Raw genomic sequence first — 22,493 nt, 5'->3', positions numbered from 1 at the left:
CACCACTACATTCACCATTAAATCACGTGAAGTGCCATATCCACTTTTTTTTTTTCAGCAGGGATGGTGACCCTACAGATTCCCAGGCCAGCCTGTATCAGTACTTTACAACCTTTTCCATGAAGAAATTTTTCCTAATATGTAAACTTCCTCTGTAGAACTTGGGGCCATTTAATCTTCTCTGTCCCTAGTTACCTGGTCTCCCATGAGACTGATGCCGATCTGCCACTTTTGTCAAACCTGGAGAACAGCTGATTCACTGTCTGACCAACATGTAAATTGGCTATTAAGCAGCACTTCCCTCTTATCTGCTAACATACACAGCCACATTATACATATTACAGCTTCCACAACCACCTATATGCCTCTTCATAGAGCCTGTCAAATTCTGCTTTATAAGGAAGATATCAAATACAAGCGGAGCTTCTTAAAACCCAAGGCAACTGCTTTGGAAGAAAGGAGGAAGACAATCCAGAACAGAGTAACAACTTCATTTAACAATGCCTCTAAACACATTTGGCTAGGAGTCAGTACAAGTTTACCTCTTGGAATCTCAAGTTGTACTTTCTCACTTCACCACAGGCTCTATTCTTGTAATGAACAAATGAGAAAATGAGAAGTCCAATTTGTTTTATTTAGGAACACTGGAGGCAAGAACCTAGGATACGTCCAGGCCCCACTCAGCAAGCCAGACAGACAAACTGTGCGCTGCACAGGGTGCTTGTCAGGATACCAAGTTCCCTCGAAGGACCAGGTGCTGAGCACCTGGGGAGTCTTTAAGGTCTTTGCCCCTCATGGATTGGTGCATTGTTCAGTCCTCACTCTCACTGGTTTCTTTCTTGGCCACTGGTTGTTTGATAGGGGGGTGCAACCTGGACCAATCATTTTGGAGTACTTTGTTCTTATAGGCTGGCACATTGTCCACTCAACAGTTCAAACTGCTGTCCCCACCCTATGAAGTAATGATCTAGAAAGTTCCCTTCACCCAGCCAACCCAACACCCATTAACCCTCTCCCAACATCCACACACACACCCACACTGCAGAGCCACCAACCTGTCAATCATAACTTACTCATAATTATTCATAACTTCATATAAATTAACAATTCATAACCTTATAGGAATTAATAACTTTATTATATTAACAACCCACAACTCCACCCCCAAATATTAACTCATTTATAACATTCCCTCTTACATCACAACATAAGTGCACATCAGTTATTAAAATCAAGCAGCATTAACACTACCACAAGCAATTAATTTTTATAACTTCAGTGTAAAGCATTTATTAGGTAATACAGCTAAAGAATTAAGCACTCCAGCAAACTTTAGAAAAAGCAAACAGCATCTATCAACAGGTAGAATTGATGGCAATATCTGAAGTCTCAGTAAGGGAGATGAATGCAATGGAATGTAGAGCACCAAGTAGTATTTCAATTTGTTGGGTTGAGGGTTAGGATGGCGTATAAGATGTGGATTAGGAGCAAATTAACAGATTTCACTGTTTCTCCTTTGACATTTCATTTTTCCATTTTCAAGGGTTATGCCATTTATTCAACATCTACTGTTTAAAATATGCTTGAAAAACAAAATATAGTTCTTTATATAAATGATGGGCTGTACATAGAAAGCCACAGTGGATGATATGAAATAGGCAGTTCCAGAGCAGGCAAGTGACACTTTTAAAAAAGGAGACTGGAACAGTCTCCACCAAAAGGAGTGCAACTTCCCAATCCAGACAATTATTGAAGAAGATGCTACATGCTCAAGTGAATCATAAATGTACTGCTACAGTTACACTGCTGCTTTACAAATTCCATCCTGATGAAGGTTCCTTCATGCCGAGCTTCTAACACAACTGTTCTTCTCTGCAAGAGAAAACATATTAGTTTGCACTCAACAGTATTCAGCTATTAAGACAGAAATACGAAATCCTTGTTTCACATGTATTAAAAAGCATATATGAAATGGTACTCTAATTTTGATAAGTGGTCCAATCAGTTGTTAGCAACACAGCTGAAGTTCTAAATGAAACCTGTACTGTAGAAAGCTTGTATAAAGAAATAAATTTCAATACTCCTTGAGACCAGTTTATATTAAATTTCAAGTACTTCATTAAATCACAGAAACACAGCACAGTTAGCATTGAAAAGGACCTCTGGTGATCTTCCAGTCCAATCCGCCCCCCCCAAGGCAGGGTCACCTAAAGCAGGTGACACAAGAAACGTGGTCTTTTCCAGGTGGGTTTTGAGCATCTCCAAAGAGGGAGACTTCACAATGTCCCCAAGCAGCTGTACAGTGCCCTGCCACCCTCGGTTTAAAGAAATTCTGCCTCAAGTTATGGTGGAACTTCTTGTGCTTTAGTTTATGGCCATTGCTCCTTGACTCTTCTCTGAGCATCCCTGAAAAGTCTGGCACCATCCTCCTGGCACCCACCTTTGAGATATTTCTATGTACTGATGAGATCCCCTCAGTCTTCTCCAGACCAAGCAGACCCAGCTCCCAGAGTCTCTCCTCATCAGAGAGCTGCTCCAGATTCCTGATCATCCTTGTGGCTCTCCACTGGACCCTCTCCAGTAGCTCCTTGTCTCTCTTGTGCTGAGGAGCCCAGAACTGGACACAGCACTCCAGGTGTGGCCTCACCAGGGCTGAGTAGAGGGGAACGATCACCTCCCTCGACCTGCTGGCCACTCTCTTCCCAGGGCACCCCAGGATACCATTGGCCATCCTGGCCACAGGGGCACTGATGGCTCACGGACAACTTGTGATCCACCAGGAGCCCCAGGTCCTTCTCCACAGAGCTGCTCTGCAGGAGCTCAGCCCCAGCCTGTGCTGGCACTTGGGGCTGTCCCTCCCCAGGTGCAGGACCTGGCACTTGCCCTTGTTGATCCTCATTAGGTTTCTCTCTGCCCAACCCTCCAGCTGATCCAGGTTCCATGGAATGACAGCAGAGCCTTCGGGTGGATCAGCCACTGCTCCCAGTTTAGTGCCATCAGCAAACCTGCTGAAGGTGCATTTGATCTCTGCCTCCAGGTCACTGATAAACAAGTTGAATAAGACTGGTCCCAATACTGATCCCTTGGGAATACCACTGACTGCAGGCTTCCTGCTGGACTCTGCTCCACTTGTCATGACTCTCTGAGCTCTGCCATTCAGCCAGCTCTTGACCCACCTAACTGTCCATTCCTCTAACCCACATTTCCTGAGCTTACCTATGAGGATGTTGTGAGAGACAGTATCAAAACTCTTGCTGAAATTAAGGTAGTACTGATACAATACAATCCACAAAGATGGACACCCAAGCTGATGACTAAAATGTAATCTGAGCTCTGGGTGGGAGCCTGAGACAAGAAGCTGTGAACTGCCAAACTTTAGGATAACAAGGGGCATGAATACAGGTGACAGCAGCCAGGTAAATAGACACTGATACACATCAAGAGCTGGGAATTGCCTACCTTTTGGATAACAAAAGAGATGAAGACTGGTGACACCATCTAGGTGGATGGACACAGAGAGTGGGGACAGAAACTGAAGACTCAGAAGGAAGAACAAGACTTGAATGCAGTGAGACTGAGGATGTAAAAGATCTGGGGTTCCTTTGCTGAGGGTCCTGCTCAGAGGTACCAGCTCGAGCTGTTTCTGTGTTACTGCACTGTGAATAAATGGCTTTATGAACTGAGACATCTGAGACACTGCTAAGGGAAACCTGGGGTCGAACCTGTAAGGAAACCTGCTCTGACTGCATGTGAGTGTGGGCTGTGTGAGGAGTCAAGCAGGGCACTGGAGTCTGCAAAGGGGCTTCACTCCCAACAGTGAAAGTCTCTGACATTGGGAATGTCACTGCCAGAGAATTCAGACTGGGAAGTTTCTTTAACAGGAAACAACATCCACTGCTCTCCCCTAGCCAACACATCCTGCCATGTCATCTCAGAAGGCTACTGGTAAAGTATTATTTCCACCTGTCTACTGCCAACAGCCATCCTGATTACTTGGTGAATCCATCCTGACTATTCCTGATAACCTACATTCCTTCTACATGCTTGGTGATGATCTTCAGAGTGATCTGTTCTACCACCTTTCCAGGGATGATGGTGAGGCCAACTGGCCAGTAGTTTCCTGGCTCCTCCTTTCTGCCCTTTTGGAAGAGGGATGTAACAATGGCTTTCATCCAGTCATCAGGCACCTCCTGTTCTCCATTTTTCAAGCATAATGGAGAATGGCTTAGCAACAGTGTCTGCCAGCTCCCTCAGCATCCATAGGAGCATGCTGTTGGAGCCAACAGACTTACGGGTATGAAGTCTTGTCTAGATGACCTCTAACTGAACCCTCTCTGACCAGCAGCAAGCTTTCCTTCCTCTGGCCTTCCTCTTTACTTCTGAGGTCTGGAATTCCTGAAGGACAGCCTCAGCAGTAAAGACTAAGGCAAAGAAGGCATTCACTAATTCCACCTTCACTGTGTCTTCCATCACCAGGACACCCATCTGCTTTAACAAGGGCCCCACACTCCCCCTAATCTTCCTTTATCTGATGAGGTAATTACCACTGACATATCTTGCCAGAGTCAATTGCAAGTGGGTGGTGGCCTGCCTCATCACATCCCTGCATACCATCTGTTTTCATGGAAGTCCTCCATTACTAGTTCATTTTTATCAATCCATTTCAATAATTTAACCTCACATGTAACTAAATACTGCAATATTGGTTAAACAATTAACACTTATGTTGGAAATGGGATAAGGGGACAGGCAGGCTGGAATGCAGGACAGTTCTATCAACACCTTAATGAACTCACAAAAGTTTCAATGACCATGACAGATTTCTAAATAGCCAGATTTGTTCAGAGTAAACACAAAACTTTAAACTATCTTTGTGAATTCTCAAAATCTAACTTCAGATTATTCAAAATCCAACTGCATATTGCAGTTAATGCACCTTAAGGATTTTTCTTCTTTTTAAAGAGGTCCAGATTATGGCAGAAAGTTAGATGAACATCTTCTCTCATACTTGAAAGATGCTGGTAGAACTCTAGAACTAAAGGAAGCATGTTTCCCTTATTTTAATGTCTCATCCACTATGAGGAATACGCACACAAATAATTTGCTTCCCTCCACTTCCACAGCACAGTTCAGCTACTCAGAGGTTATTCATGGTAGTATAGCCAGTGACAGACTGGACAAAATACATAAGGAACACAGACACTTACCCTTCAATTTATGTACTAAGTCTAATGGGACTTCATATACCATCCATCTGTTGACAGGATACCAGCAAAGGTGATAGGGAATATTTGCTTTCATTAGAGCTTGCTAATGGCGTCTTATCTATCAAAGGATCATCACAATTTTCTTCTCCTTCTGGTATCACAGTTAGTTCAGCTCTACAACTTCCACATTTGTCTCCATTATGTGTTTGATGCAGCTCCTCTTCACTTTCAGATGCAGTCTTTTTTAGCACTTCATGTGAGTTGGACAGACACTGTATATCTAGGTCCAATTTTTTAATATCCTCATCATTTTCTGAGTCATCCATTGAATTTTCACTGTTCATTCCAAAAAAAATGGAGCCTGAGCCTGCAGATATGCTGAGATCAGTATCATATTCTGGAAGTGTCTCATTCAGTATCTCCACGTCAGTAGTTTCATGACTAACAAAATTTAACGTAGATACATTCTGGCATAGCATCTCATTCATTAGAAAACTGCGACAGTGGTCTGAAGGTAGCATGTTTGTTCTACTACCACTTTTCAAACAAGTATCTAGAGTATTCATGCTCATATTTAAATTTTGCAAAGTCTGGCTTAGATCTTCTACAGAACTTCCACTCCAAGCAGAACAATCTAGTTCCTCTGAGTCAGTTCTCTCATTTTCTTGAACTCCAGATGTTTTTGAATCTGAAGACTCAAATGTATGACTTATGGTCACCTGCTCCTGAGAACTAGATTCTGTAGAACTTAATTGAGACTTATTTTGTGATACAGGAGGACTCAAGTCAGAAACAGGAGATGCATGTTCAGAGCACACAGAAGTAGAGTCCACCTCCTCCTGCATACTGGGTGGAGCATTCATCGAAGACTCTTCTGTCACCACTTCAGTTGAGGCCAGCTCTAGGTCTAATGAGCCCTCAGTCTGAATACCTTTTCTCCATGAACTTCTAGTTTCAGTAACTAAATGGAACAAACCAAGGTAAAATTTTAGTATTTTCAATCAGTTTATGTTTCCTCAACACAAATGAGATTCTGTGTAAGAAAAAAATCTCATAAATTGAATTCACAATATTCACATCTTATTAGGTCTTCTGTGTTGTGTTACAGAGTGAGCCATTAGAAAGACATGCAGCATTACTGAAATAATTATCTTTTTCTCCTTGTGTGATATGTCAATGAACTAACCACATTTTTTATCAATGAGCATTTAAAAACAGAGTTTCAAACTCACGCAGATTTTCTGGAGTTCGGGGCAGTTGTTTCCCCGTTAAAAATGGGTTAAAAGACAGTGAGATAATGAGATCATCTAACGCCATTCCTTTTTCTTCATCACTGTCAGTTGACTCACACACTGACTTTGCAATCTGTAGGATGTTAGAAAACAGCAAGTTCTGAGAAAGCAAAATTATAGCCTCTTCATTTCTATCAGTTATGATTCACAATAAATTTCATTCTCCAAATCTGGAAAATTTGGAATACCATAAATTTTTTGTTGTTTACTATTTAGGTTCACAACAACCATAGTATCCTACAAACATGAAAGGAAGATAAGGGACTGAAAGCAGGTTCAGTTCTCAGTTCATTTATCATCTATGAATCCACCTTTCAAATAAGAAAGTGTGCTTAGATAGAATATATTTAAGACATTAGCCAAGAACTTCATAAGCATGAAGAGATATATTCAGATATATTATAAACTTTAGCAGATGAGAAATAACTATCATTTCAGTGAAGAATACAACTTACTTTCTAAAATCAGATGTGGCACATTCTACAGTAACTCTTGTAAAGGAATTCCTCAGTTAAATATTAAATAAAATACCTTTAAGGAAAAATACTTAGATTCCTGCTTAAAATTACCAAGTTCCTGTTAAATACTTAACTTGTGTAACTTAAGAATTTGACAGTTATTTTTGTTTCTGAATATATGCAGTGTACTTCACAGACTGAAGTGTAATCATACCATGATTCCACTGAACATGCTATTCTCTTCATCATAATTTTTAAGTATGATACCTGCACAAACTTCATACTTTCAGTGTGTACTTTATCAGTCCACTCTAAAATTCCATGACTCTGATAACTCTCTAGCAGAAAAAGGTAACTTTCAACATATATGGATGTTAGAGGTTGTTTTTTTCCCTTTTCCCTCTGTGGAATTTTCCCCATTGTCATGCTAAGATACCTGTTGACTAGACCCTGGTGGCAAGGGGGAGGGAAGAGAAGAGGGAAACCCCTCGAGATCCAAACATCCAGAAGAGCAGACGGAAGGCTGGGCCTCGGCCCATTTCCCCCGCGGAGTTTGGACAAGAAGGACAATCGTCACCTCAGCCCCATCCCTGCCATCCCAGCGCCGGGAACCATCCTCACTGCTGTCAGACCCTGCCCTGCTGCCTTCTCACTGTAACCTGCCACCATCCAGCACTCTGCTGAGCACCAGGACCCACACCGTGAGCGGAGAGCTCTCTCTCCATCTCTCTCTCCCCCTGGGACAGCTCTGCCATCACCCCCAGCCCTCCTGCGGCTCTGCGGGACCCGCCCGCCCCCAGCACCGGGAACTGCAGCTCAGGGAAAAGGTGCCTGCAGCCAAAAAACACTGGGACTGAGTTACTGTTCTGTTTGTGGGTAATTTCATAGCTGTTGCTGTTCTTGTTTGTCTTGTTAGATATACTAGTAAAGAACTGTTATTCCTACCCCCATATCTTTGCCTGAGAGCTCCCTTAATTTCAAAATCATAATAATCTGTAGGAAGGAAGGATCACATTCTTCATTTCAAAGGGAGGCTTCTGCCTTTCTTAGTAAATACCTGTCTTTTTCAAACCAGGACAATGGATTACAAGAGACATTTTTTGATATAATTAGTGATTTGTTGCCTGAACTTAGTGATCATTTACTTAAAAACAAACAAAAAAAATTACTAGCCTCTTCTGCCAGTTCATCTCTGGCTTTTTCAAGAAGGTCATCTTTTTTCACAGGAAACTTTGGCTGGGTAACATTTTCACCTGCATTCTCCTCCATTTCTGAAGAGGGGAATTCTTCCTTTCCATTTTTTAAGATTTTTGGGGGCACAGGTTTGTTATTTCCCACACAAGTATGCAAGTTCTACAGGAATACACAGGAATTATTAGTAATTTTAAAATCAAGCAAGGATATTAGCATAAACAGCTGTAAAAATTCTGAACTGCAATGTCCCCAGTACTTAGTCAACAAAAATATTTCCGTCTTAAATTCTAACTAGATACAAAATATTTTTAGAACTGTATTCAAAGTAGGACCTAAGTAGTTACTGGGATAGGTGTAGCACAGAACACAGATGACTCATTTGCAACTACCTTGATCACAGTAAACAGTTGTGCAATGGACAACTGTACATCCAAGTTGCTTTTACACATTTTAACCTTTAAATTTCAACTACAACTTAAAGAAACAAAGCCTGACCACTGCTTACATCAAAAAGACCGTTTCAGCAAAGAGGGAAACACTCACACACTTCCTGTTATACAGGAAGTCAGTCCCTCCTACTGTTCTTTTCTAAAACAATTAAGTTACTGTGAGTTAGCTTTTACAATTTTGTCAGACTAACTCAAATGTATAAAAATACTGCTCAAAAAACAATTAAAAAATCCCCAAAACCTCACAAAACAAACCAAAGCCCCCAAAAAACTATCCCCAAAACCCTTTTCCACAAAGTCTAAGTTTCAAACAGTATAAAAAGGACACATCATAAGTTTAACTTATTTTAAAGATATGTTACATTTTCAATTAACAGGTCTCCATTTTCAGATGCTTCTGATGACAACGGTATTGATGAGCAACGCAAGAAGGAAGAGAGCAAGTCACTAGACAGAAAAACCCAACAATTTTAGAGACAAATTAAACAACTGTAATGCAAATCTTAGAAGGCTGTTATATATTGTGTGCTCCGTATCTGTCCGTTACGATTTCCCTCAATTCGTCCCGGTCATCAGAAAGCAATTTTTACTATAGGGAGAACAGTGTGACAATTAGAGCAGCTTTAGCCCTAATTGTGTATCAGCCTCCCAAAAATAGTAAATTAATAAACTCTGCTAGTGATTAGCACACAGAAAAAGTACAGATTTTTCAATACACTAATAAACAAGTCTTCTGTACTCTGCTATAAAAGATAACTGGGAAGTCTTCTGCAACTGGAAAGTCTTCTGCAGACTTGACAACATTATGTTTCCTATGCAGTCTTTGTCTGAACCATTTAATACACGGGTCTCTTCCTATATAAACTTGCTGATATTGAACCATCACCTGGCTACTAGAAACTTCAGCCTTATCACTTCTGGTAAGTTTCGTGCCAACTGCACAGCTCTCAAAACTGCACAGTCCTCACTTGCTAAGAAAAGCACACCTTAAAATGTTTTTGATGTCATCTCTCTACAGCCTTAGAAGCAGACAAACCTCCATGCTATATACGAAGTCACTGAAAGAAACCCAGGATTTAACTGTTAACTACTCTGACAGCCTCTGAGACTTACATGTACCTACATCTACTGATGTCTAAGAATGGATAGCATTTGCTACCTCCCTTGGTCTCTCAGTAGGCAACATTGATGCATTTATAGGAGTCATACTATGAAAGACAGCACTATTCAAAAGGTCATGAAATATTCCTGGACTAAGCAAATGACAAAAGGGAAAAAACTTTCTAGGATACCACTGTTCTGTGTTTAACCTTTTGCTAGTACTGTACAAAGAGTAGCTACAGAAAAATGTGACTGTAACTCTCAATAACAGTAATGAAATTTTCTCTTGTAGAGAACGTTTAGCCTGAGAAACAGAAGTTTCTGCTTGCTCTATCTGTCTCTTGAATTTTAGAACGTAGTTAAAAAGAAAGAAAAAAAACATCCCATTTGGCTGCTGCTCCTCCTATTCAGCATCAACCAATTGATCAATCTGTCATCAGCTGGAGAATGAAGCAGTTACTTTAGGACTATATTGCTAAAACAAGTTGCTGTGATGTAAGGAGTGGGCTACTGAAATATTCCACTAAGACTCAAGAGATGCAAAATATTCAAGTTCAATAAGTAAACTTCTACTTTTTCTAGTGCTTTTTTATCAAATTCTCATTAAGCATACCATTTTGAGACTACTAATGGTGTATCCTTGGTGGTATCCAAAGTTCCATCATTCTTCCCATGGCACGCTTCATAAGACTCATAATCATCTAGAAAAGCAACTCAAAAATTTTAATATTGCTTCCATCTTCTTCACTTAAGCTTCCCATGTGACACAGCTCACTCACACTTACTTCTACAGCTCACTCACTGGATGGATTTTATGAACACTTCAAGAAAAATATATTAATACATAAGCAGGATACTACTATAAATCCTTTTTGTCAGGTAGTACCTGTAGCCACAGATGCCACCAGCAGCCAGCACCTCTTTCTGTTGTTCCTGAACACATGTTCAAGAAGCATGATTCTGTCTGTTGCCCTGCACATATCAATTGGACTTTCTACCTTCCCCAATTGTGTGGCAAATCAATTCCACAAAGCACAGTTCCACCCACTTTTACCTCAACTGCATTAATCAATAAATATCTCTGTGGATATACTCATGCCTCTTACTGCCTCAGTCCAAGCAAGGTTAACCTTTGCATAAGTAAATGTTACAGAAGTAGATGTTTTGAACGTTATTGAAGGTACACATTCCTTAGTCACAGACCGTCTAGAACAATGTACTAACTCTGGCACATCTTGTATACTCAGCCAATGTTTAACCTCAGCAGATCTCTACTAATCCTAAATTTCAGCTTCTGCAGGGACAAATAGCATTTCCTGTCACATCAACTCAACACATCAAAAAATCCAAGCTCATTTCCAGCAGTTAGGTAAGGTCAGTATTTTGCTTTTGAAGTTGACCCTATTAACAGGCAGAAGTTAAGTTTTCTTAGTGGCTTAGTATTCTCCAGTAATGCATCTCAACCACAGAGCAGAGAGAATGTCACAGAGACATCAGTTTGTCTCAAACTTTCTGATTCTACCAGCTCACAGCTGGTAGAATCATTGTACAGGGCTTCAATATTTTAAATTTTCAAGGCAAACTTATGTTCCAAATCCAGTTCTGTGGCCTTTCCCCTGCAGCTTCTGGCTTTATACCCACACACACTCAGATGGCTGGAGCAGTACTTTCACCTTTGTAACCAAAAGGATCTTCCCGCCATTGTTTAGAATCTTGAAATTCCAATATTGTCTGCTATGCTATTTTTCCTAAAAGGGACTGCAAATGACATGATTCAAACAGTCTTTCTCCTTTCTTTGTAGCTTTTAACTTATAATTCTGTACTAGTGAAAGTCAGGACTTGGTCAGTAAGGAAAATGAGGTCACCCAGTAAAATATCATCAGATCATCAGCCAATTAGCATATGCAACAACCATGCCTGATCCAAGTGAGCTTTGACCAGCACTGTTAACCTAATTACTGAATGCAACCAACACTGATCAAGTGAGGTCTTGATCGAACGGCACAGTTACTAAGGAATAAAGTATTTCAGAATGCACCAGGGAATTTGTGTAACTTAAGAATTCAACAGTTATTTTTGTTTCTGAATATATGCACTGTATTTCACAGACTGAAGTGTAATCATACCATGATTCCACTGAACATGCTACCTGGGAGGACACCTTCAATTTCTTTTCCTGGGTGGTCAATGGGAAAAGTTTTACCTTATTTCTCTCTTTATTACTCCTCCAACCCAAAATAACCTTTAATGCTAGACTGAATGTATTCTCTAGAATCCATAAATAAACCTTCATACATGGACATCTGTCTCGACATCCTTTGTGTAAGAACAACAAAATATCAAACAGCTCAGCACTGGGTTTTTGCCAAGTTTCAGAGAACCTCCAAGAAGCTACTATGAAGTTGAAAAATGCAACACAATTTTGCCAGAGAATCATTCAGAACCAATTAGGACAGACTATCAAAGACCATCTGCAAATGCAAGAAGGGAGCCTTTTTCACTCCACAAAACTTTTAACAATTGTGGCACTGGGGGAGAAGGAAAAGAAGCTTCTCCTATTCACCCACCTGAAAATGACTGACAAAAGGTAGTGTCCTCATCTTCGTCTGAAGAACTAAACAACTGGAGTGATGAAGCTTTCAAAAATTGCTTTCAAAAGGAAAAGGAAAAGTTACATAAGCAGGCAGAAAAAGTCAGTTTATCAACAGCAATTAACAGACAGTTATTTAAAACAGCTTTTCTGCAAACCAGCTGTCAGAGAAACTTCAACACAAAAGTTTCTCCTCTCTCTGCTGGGTAGCTACACCAGGATATAACCTCTGTCAGCGTGAAAGTCAAAATGGAAATTATCTGTTCATCAAGTACATTGCTTCAAAAGGGAAAAACAGAAATCAGCAAATATTCAGACTGAACACACAAATGCTCAGCTTCTACAGGCGGATGGACAGAAACAAAACAAAACCCAATCTGCTCACTCTTATGCCAATCTACCATCTCAACATCACCAGTGAGTACATTAGAGATCATTAAATCAAATGTATTTTCTTTAAGAAACATTACTTCTTAAAGCAGAATCAGGTATACTGCACAGTGTGAGTCCTCTAATCTTACATATAATGGTGAAGTGCTGCAACAGAACACACTAGTTTAGACCTACATCCTCTCTTCTCACCTTCAACCTTTACTTGGATTTCCCAGAATCAGATAAAATTAACACTACTTACTTGATCATCTTTAAAGACTAAATTTAAAGGACTCTGGCCAAGAACCATTCTCCATTTCGATTCCCAGATTTCCTCTTCACTGGAAATCGACTCAAGGTTTGGTTCACAATGCTGTTGCTTTCTGCTTAGACAGTAACACAAACATGGAAAATGAAGACACTGTTGGTACAGATAACAATTCTACATAAATAGGGAAAGTATTATGTGCTCTGCCTTATCCTGGCAAGCCTTTGATATGTATAAATTTATTTATGCATTTATGCATACACTAAAAACTGAAATTAAAAAAAAACCTATGCTGAGTAATCTTCATGTTTCTTACAGAGGAAGTGGAAAAACTACACTAAAATATATACACAATAAACATTTTAAATTTCCCTAAACCAGTTAGTTACAGATTAAAAACTTAAAAATCTCAGAATTTTTCAGTGCAATAAGACAAAAAGAAGCAAAGATCAGCAAGCAAATGAGATCCCTAGCAACAAAGACTAAAATATTAATGAAAGAAAGGCAAAAAGCTGACTTTAACTAGAGAAGAATCTCAATAAAAAGCAATATAAATAATTCAAACAAACACTAGTTTGCCCAGAGGCACAGGAAAAACACTGAACCAACATGCTTTTGCTGTAGCATTTTTCTAGAAAAGACTCCGTTAGACACAATCCTATAATTTAAGAGCAAGCAATTAGAGAAAATTTCCCAACAATTACCTTTTTGTGTTCAATTCCTGTACTTTCTTGCAGAATGCAACTAAGTCCTCAACTCTGTGAAGTGTTTTTAATTCACACAGACAATGTTCATCTCTCAATGTCATCAGGGCTTCATTTAGCAACTGAATAACTGTTAGGAAATTCAGTTTTCCATCTTCATATAAATATCCTGTACAAAACTTGAAGTAGAAGAAACAATAAAAAAAAAATTATTAGTGAACACAGTACCAGTATCAGAAAATTATGTCTTCTGTAGTCAGAACCAGGAACACAGTATACATTATACTTAGACAGTATACTTTGAGTGCTTCATTTTTCAAACAATCCATTCTATGTTAACGCAATACAAGCTAAGAAAACTTCAACCAATGAGGTATTGTTTGACCACTGCCCCAAGAGATACAGCACAAACAACACCAATGCCATAACTGAACACCACCATATATTACAGAATGGAAACAAAAGCCAATTAGCTGAAGCACCAGTTAAACCAGTCAACATAATTTTAATGTCTTAGCAACAAAAACTCAAATCCTATAATTAGACAGACTTCTCAATGTATTTACTAAACTGGAAAAGTTAATGCATTAGACATAACAAATACAAAACAGCATTATAATAACAAGAAATATTTGCGTATGAATTATATGCATTTCATGCATCCTTCTGCATTCATCTCTAATAATCCATTAAGTACTTGTTTAATTTTTAAGGTATTTAATTGCATCCCTGGGGACAAAATGAAAGCAGTTTAGCAATTTGGCAAGAACAAAAACCACTTACACCATATTTATTAGTTTCAACTGTGTAACTCAACAACTGTGGTACACGCAAAACAACATCGGTTCCATCTAAAATACATGGATTAAAACAGTCTTCAAGGACAGAATCCACAGCTTCCTTTTCCTTTTTCAGAGATGTAAGCATTTCCACTGTAAGTGTCCACATACTGCGGACCTTAAAAGGACAAAAACAATGTGTTAAAATGTTTAATACCTGTAATGAGAGACTATGAAGGCAAATGAAAGTGCTAGCATAATCATCAACAGACAAGTGCAAATAACATTATCTGACAGTAGATGTTGCAGAAATGTTACAATTCAACACACTGCCACAGCAGGAACAAAATGCTCACCTTCTGAATTCTCTCAGTTGTGTCATTTTTGTTTTGGTCATTTTGTTTCATCCTATATGCACATGCAAAACAAAAATTCAAGGGGACTACAGTGAAACTATAGTTCCTATTTCATAAAACTGAGCATCTAATCTATTTCTTACATACTAACTTAGTTATAAGGAAAAACACTTACCTGCAAGACTGCATCCACAGAATATCATAGTCAGACTTTGCCTGTTGTATTTCTCTAATTAAAATCCTAGGAAAAAATTCAACAGCTAGTACATGCTTATCAGAATTGCTTACAGTCACTAACCAACCATGTCTGTCCCTTCAAAATCTACATACTGAGGCAGTTGTTTCTTATACCCAGCAGCAATAAGTAAGTTACTATAAGTATCTATTATCAATGTGAACTACAAATGCATTCAGCAATTCTACAGTACCCAAATCCCTCATTTTCAAAAGACCAGAGAACAGAATACTTAAATACAAGCAGCTGAACCACAGAACCTCTTTTGTCAAAGTGCTTTTATTGACATTTTAAGGATGTAAAAACATAGTAGTTTTATTGTCAGAAATGGTGGGTGCCTGAATCATGCTACATTCAAAAGGGTCTTCAGAGTTCTGATTCATTGTCAAGAATGAGAAAAAAACTATACAGAATTCCATTTATTAAGGGTATCACTCAAACAGTAAACAATTGCAATATTTTCTAAGCAAGGTCACAGGAGACAGAGAATTACAGAAATCAGAGTTTAGGAGACTTTGGCGTCTGGAAACTGTATTTTTGAGCCTTCCATTGAAAGCAGAGCCTTTAATTATGCTACTCACAGACTTGTCAAACCAAATCTTGAATATTTCCAGGAACTGAGATTCCACTTCTGAGGGCAACTTTTTTCAGTTTAATTGTTCTCACAAGAGATTTCTTTTTTTTAATCCAAATGAGTTTTCCCCTAAACACCTTGGGCCTGTTGCCTTGTTTTGTCAGGACACATCTTTGTGAAGAGCACCTCCATGTTCTCTACAACTACTTTTTAGATACTAAAACCCCTAGCATTACCTTTTTCAAGCTAAACAAACTAAATTTCTACAGCTTTTACTCATACATTTCACATACATCTCACCTCTAGTCCACTGTGGTCTTCTGCTAGTATCTCTCCCATCTTTCACTCCCTACCTTCAACTAGGCTGATCAAAACTGAAAATTATTCCACACATGGCAATAGAGTTGTCAGCCCCAGCTAGCAACTAAGTACCACATAGCCACCCACTCAGTTCCCACCTCCCCCCTCTCCAGCCTCAATATAATAGGAAGAATGGGAAAAACTGGTAAAATTTATGGGCTGAAGTAAGACCATAAAAATACTATAACACAGATGGTAAAGGAGAAAGAGTAAAACTGAATAAAAATGAGTGATGCATAATACAATTGCCTACAATCTGCTGACCAGTGCTTATCCCCATAGAACATGGCAGGCTGCTGGTCCATTACCAGGACACACTGCTGACTCATAATCAGCTTGCGGCCCCACACTACCTGCACTTCTGTTTCTTATCAGAGCTACTCCCCACCTAATCACTCTCAAACCTGTACTGCTGTTGGGGACTATTCTCCCTCTCAAGTGCAGGACTTCACACTGGTCTTTGTTAAACCCCACACAATTTTTGTTCTGCAAGTCTCAAGACCCAGCAAGATCTCTCTGTGAAATGGTTCCCCACTGCAGTTTATCTTCTTTCCTCATAGTTTGGCATCATCTGCAAGTGTGATTGGTTTGTATTCAAGCCTGTCAACCATGTTCCTTAGGAAGACACAGCACAAGCCTCATAGGAACTCCACTCATAGACCAGTTAAGAACTTTGAGGCACTATCACCCTTTGGGCTCACGCCTTTAACTGGCCTTCTGTCTTTCCAAATATGTCAGATCTATTCTGAAACAACTTCAGGTAAGTATCCCTGTACTCTTGGACAAAAGCAATGAAACCTTTGCTTTACCCTCTTCTGCTATGAGTGTTTTGTTTCTTCTTTCACCATTGCTTCCTGGCACAGAAACTGGGCTACTAATCTTACCCATGCAGCCTAAGGCAAGGTACATAATGCATAACATTATTCCTAATTACATACTACAGGATTCTTTTTCCAAGCTCTTAGCAGACTCTTGGAGCTTTAGCTGAACTTTGGCCTTCCTAGCTACATCACTGTACACCTGAGAAATGTTTCTGTATTTGTGTTCTGGAGTCAGTTCCCTTTCCTATATTCCATATTCTGCTACACTGTCTTAATCAGGCTGGTTCCTTGTTGCACCTGCTTCTCTTTTGACTTAAGGAGATGGATCACACATGAGCTTCAGCAAGGATCTCTGAAAGTATCCTATCACTCATGAGCTTTCCTGCTTCCCACAAGATACCTCCTACAGTTGCCTAGGCCAGTGGAAATACATGCAAATTAAAAGGCTAGTGTCATCAATCTTCTTCTTGTCTTCCTCACATTCCTTTGGATTTAAAGTTCTACAGTCCTGGCTGCAAAAACCGTAAGAGCCCTGTAATGTCTCTAGAGAAGAAGTTTCTCTCATTTATATGCACTGAGTTCCAAAGAGTATCGCTCCTACTCAGCACACTCAGTGATTGCATGACAAAGTCATCCTCTAGGTACTCCCGTTTCCTACATCACTAATGCACCACTGAACTACGTTCCCAACAGATACCAGGATAAGCTGAAGTACTCTGTAAGAATCAAGGCTAGCAGAAACATACCACAAGGTGTGCATCTCTGGATGCTAAATCCTCATCCAAAGGCATGAAACAGGACCGGTCTTATATACTACATGCTATAGTGTATACCACACCATACCACACACCACACCACACCCCACATGACGCTGTACCATGCCGTACCATACCCCATACCGTACACCATATCATACCATACCCCATAGCATACCATACTCTATAGCATACCATACCCTACCGTACCGTACCCCATACCATACACCATACCATACACCATATCATACCATACCCCATACCATACCGCGTACACCATACCATACCCCATAGCGTACCCCATAGCATACCACACCCCATACCACACCCCATACCATAACCCATAGTATACCATACCATATCCCATACCATACCCTATACACCATACCCTATACACCATACCACATACCATACCCCATACCCCACCATACCATACCATACCATACCATACCATACCATACCATACCATACCATACCATACCATACCATACCCCACACCGCATGCACTGACACTGTTTTTACCTAGTGCAACCCCTTGCCCTTTTCTGCCATTTACGGAACAACTCACAGCTGTCCCTAACAGTGCTCCAGTTATGTGAACTATGCCACCCAAATTCCGCTGATACATAAGTCTATGCTTGCAGAGAAAGTTCCAGCTCTTGACGTTTCTCAGGCTGGGAGTGTTTACCATAAACATGAGCTAAGAATAGCATACTTTTGGTGAGATAATTAAGGTTTAAATAAATAAAATATTTCTCACAGTCAATAAACAAAACCAAATGTTTCATCCTGAGAATGCTATATTTTAGCTGTGACCCTTCAAAAGAAATCATGCTGCTATACACGTGGAAGTCTCTATTTTTATGCCCAAGTAACATATAGCATCTCCTAAATTATTCATTTCTTTAGACAATTATGCTTCACAAAAGATCTACAAGCAGAACTGTTGATGAAAGAAGGCAAAGGGGGAAAATATGGGAGTTCAACAGAACATGTTCTGTGATGTAAAGCATATATAGACTTTTCAAATCCTTTTAAAACACAAACACGTTAAGTCAGCTTTTATGAAAATACTCATTTGCTTTTAATGCATTACTTACTGTGCTTTTTCCCTATATTCAAAAACAAAGTTTTCCCATTGAAGAACTTGAAGCAGTTTATTGTATGCGACTCTGTGTCTTGCTTTTGTTATGTACATATTCATAGGTCTCCGCATTACAGCTTCAGCAAAAGGTATACCAGTGCCTAAAGAGAAGTCAGCATTTGGATTATATTATTTGCTTTTAACAAATGGGACAACTTCATAATCTATCTAGATCGAACTACAATAATCACAAATCAAGGTGCTCATTTTAACCTGGACTGAAATATAGCATGCAGCGTACTGCCTCTCTTGCCTTTTTTTTCTGTTGTATATATCTTCATTCCCTCACACTCACTCCCTCCCTTTCTATATTCTTTAGATTACAATACAAGATGCCTGAAACAGACATATCCGATCCTTCAAAATTCCTTAAGTTTTGCAAAAGAAAATATTGTAGCCATCCAGTCTTTTGGACCAAACCACTGCTTGTGTGGGTAAGGGCACAGAGCATTGCACAGGTGAACCTTGGAACAAGACCCATAAAGCTATAGAGAGCAAAACCATCTGCACTGTTCTATCAGTAGTAGCTCTATGCAAATGCACAGAACCCTGTGAAAGGCTCTGACTTGAGCATCCAACTAAGCACTCCTTAAAACTCCTGTCATATATTAAAGATTTGACAGACTTACAAACATAACAAATGAAGCATTTATATTGTCCCATGCAGCTTACCTAGAGAGAGCTTTTTCATCTCCTCAATCATCACGTATCGTGCAAAACAGTAAATCAGGTGAACAGCCTTAGCACCAGCAGGACAAATCAGTGAGGAATGTGCAATTTGTGGAAGACCTACTTCCTTTAGCTTCTAGAAAAGTACAGTCGTTTTAAACACAAAACTAATCTAAGAAGTAAAGCATAAACAGCTATCAAGGACTTGTCTGCATACCAAAATGCTGCAGATTACCCACCAGCAAGCCTGATGCAAAGCTAAATGACCTTACCACCACAGCTAACACCTACTGTAGTCAGCAGGAGAATAAAACTTTTCTCAGTGTTCCCAACACCAACCCAGTTCAGAAGACTGTTTCAATGCAAAGATTGAAATTGGTGTTGAATAAACATTAAAACGCCCCCTCACTCCTAACTGGCAATCCCTATCTTTGAAAACGCATTCATGTTTTCTTTCATATTTTCTAATGAAGTCATGAATTGGTGTACTTTAATCTTATCTAAAGATATTGCATCATTAGTTTTACCTTACCCACTATTACTAAAATACTAAAGTGCTGAAGAATATAAAGACAGGACTTTTAGAACAATTATTAAAACAAAGGCAGCATAAGAAAGTAAAATAATAACCAATGATACCTGAAACAATCAGTTTTGTTTTGTCTTTAAAAAGACTGCCTTACATTTTAGCCCCTTTCCCGATATACAAGAAAATACTATTAAGTTTTTCATGCATGTGAATCAGCTTTCACAGTAATAAACACCTTCCCACGCAACTTAAACAAACACCCCTCAAGCTGAAGGCAGTTATTCTCACCCAGGGCTAACAGACTCTCTAGACTTCCATTTAATCAAATACTGTTACCCAAAAGTAAGCCACAGCAGTTTTAGGACGCAACTAGGTCCCTGTCTTCTAAATTCCCCAATGCCAACATCTTTTCTTCAAGGAAGTCCAAGATAAACTATATGGAAGAATATACTTCCATATAGTAGCAAAACTGAACTCCTTGATAAAAGAATTCCTTATTTAAAACTCTGATATAAAACAGTTCCCTCAAAGAAATAAGGTCACAGAAACCTTTTCATAATACTTACTGAAATTTCTCTTAGCCACATCCAGCAGTGCTTCCTAAATCTAGGACTTGATAGTTTAGTAAATCCAGATAGCCTTTTCATATAAGAGGGATGAGGAAGAATGTAAAATATAAACCATGTCAAAATGTATTCAAATATTCAAATACCTAATTAACCTTTGTAAAAACAGGAGTAAAACACAGATTCCTTATTGATGCCAAGTCAGAAAATGAGGAGCATATAGCACAGACCAAGAATAGCTAAAGTTTGTTAAATTACAGTGTTTTCTTTCCCTAAGTTAATTACAGATTATTTCAGAGAGAGGCTTGTCTGCACCTCTTTCTAACTCAGGACAAGGGAAGAAGAAAAAAGAGAGGCCAGAACCCTGACCATTTTCATATTGCTGGTCCTCCTCCTGCCAGGTCTTCAAACGCATAGGCTGAATCAGCCCTGTTATACAAAGGAAACCATTAAAGAACGCAGGGATCCTGCCATGTTAAAGCTCCTAGCAACAACCCATAAATGGCAGCTGTTATTTTCTGTTTGGTCAGAAGGAATGGAACAGGTAGATTACTCATCAGCTATTAAAATTTATATCAAAGTTGCCAAGTAGCAGATAGTAACAGAAACAACTAATTAAGGCAAGGTTTCAGACTGATCAAAGATGAGTAACTTGTGATCAAAAGGAAACAAATTCTCTGATTGGTCTTCTTCCAAAGTATTCCCCAAGAAACCATTCCCCTCCCCACCAGCAACTGTATAGACATATTCTTAATTAAAGCCATACGAGTAACCTCAGAGGCCAGACACTTACCTGAAAGTTTGTCTTGCTCGGCGTTTATCCAGCTTAGTAAACAAGAAGCAGGCAACGGCAGAAAATGCTGCGCTGTTTGGTTTAGCAAACATATTCCTAATACACAAATGAAAAGACATATCATTAGTAGTTATGGTGACAAATTAACAGAGCATTTTCACTGGCTGCTAAAGTCTACAAAACAGTATTATGCTACAGAGTAATTAATGGAATGCTTTATTTCGTATGTAACAGAAATAGGCAACTTTCATCCTATTTAACACAGGTGAAATCCAGGGCTGCAACAACAAGTGTGGCCTGCAGGTCTGGTGGTGATTCCGCCCGTCTGTTCTGCTCTTGTGAGACCCCTACCTGGAGCGCTGCGTTCAGTTCTGGTGCCCCCAACACAACACAAGTGCATGGAACTATTGGAGCATGTCCAGAGAAGGGGCACGAAGCTGAAAAGCAGGCTGGAGCACCTCACCTACAAAGACGGCGCATGGAGACCTTATAAAAACCTTACAGTATCTGAAGGGTTACTACAAGGAGGCTGGAGAGGGACTCTCCATCAGGAACCGTAGTGACAGAACAAGGAGTAACGAGTACAAATTTAAAGAGGGAATATTTAGATTAGATATTTGGGAAAAAATCTTTACAGTGCCAGTAGTGAGGCACTGGAACAGGATGCCCAGGGAGGTTGCAGATAACCCGACCGTGGCTGTGTTTAAGGCCACGCTGGGTAAGGCCTTGAACAACCCGGTCAAGTGGGCGGTGTCTCGGCCCACGGCGGGGATACGGGGGTGGAACAGGGGTGGCGTTTCAATGTCCCTAACAATCTACGGTACTACGAAACAATTCCGATAAGAGCGTTATCTTTCAAGGCAAGTTTTCAAAACATGTGGTAGGAAGCCCTAACCTCGCCTTCCCCACAGGACTGTGCGGGTCAGCAGGAGTTCTCACCATTTCTGAGTTTCATTTCTTCAGACAGTCTGAGATAACACGGACCTCGGCAGCACTGCGGGCGTTTCCCGGGCGCTCTATGTCTCCAGGGGCACCGGCCCCCTCGGCAGCCATGGCGAGACGCCCTTGAGTGAGACCCGGGGCCCCGCTCGGACCCCCCGCCTCCGCCCTCCCCTGGATCTCCCTAGCACTTACCTCCCTAGTCTTACGCCTCGGTAGGATTTCGGCTGGAAGCCCAAGGCCAATAAACAGAGCCAGAGGTGATTGTTCTTCCACTTGGTGACCGTGGCAGCTTCGGGCACCGGCCAGGCAGCGGACGCCACCGACCCCGCCATCT

General features: G+C 40.1%; 1 protein-coding gene and 1 non-coding gene across 2 annotated transcripts; both read right to left on the bottom strand.

Moving 5' to 3' along the window:
* Nucleotides 1-1,168: 1,168 nt before the first annotated feature.
* HAUS6 (HAUS augmin like complex subunit 6) lies at nucleotides 1,169-22,491 on the bottom strand. The gene is given in 19 exon segments (XM_062513118.1): nucleotides 1,169-1,872; nucleotides 5,208-6,168; nucleotides 6,440-6,572; nucleotides 8,131-8,310; nucleotides 8,963-9,050; nucleotides 9,612-9,643; nucleotides 9,646-9,658; nucleotides 10,315-10,402; nucleotides 12,270-12,338; nucleotides 12,923-13,050; nucleotides 13,631-13,815; nucleotides 14,420-14,593; nucleotides 14,772-14,823; nucleotides 14,947-15,012; nucleotides 18,617-18,761; nucleotides 19,333-19,465; nucleotides 20,425-20,497; nucleotides 21,218-21,313; nucleotides 22,352-22,491. Coding segments are annotated over 18 exon segments (2,724 nt in total). The 3' UTR covers nucleotides 1,169-1,872; nucleotides 5,208-5,239.
* On the bottom strand, nucleotides 9,120-9,251 carry LOC134057074 (small Cajal body-specific RNA 8). Its single transcript, XR_009934199.1, has one exon. It is a non-coding gene; the product is annotated as a small Cajal body-specific RNA 8 (non-coding RNA).
* Nucleotides 22,492-22,493: the final 2 nt, after the last annotated feature.

Source organism: Cinclus cinclus, chromosome Z (assembly GCF_963662255.1).
Source record: "Cinclus cinclus chromosome Z, bCinCin1.1, whole genome shotgun sequence".
NCBI classification, from domain to species: domain Eukaryota; kingdom Metazoa; phylum Chordata; class Aves; order Passeriformes; family Cinclidae; genus Cinclus; species Cinclus cinclus.
This window is presented reverse-complemented; position numbering and strand designations above follow the sequence as displayed.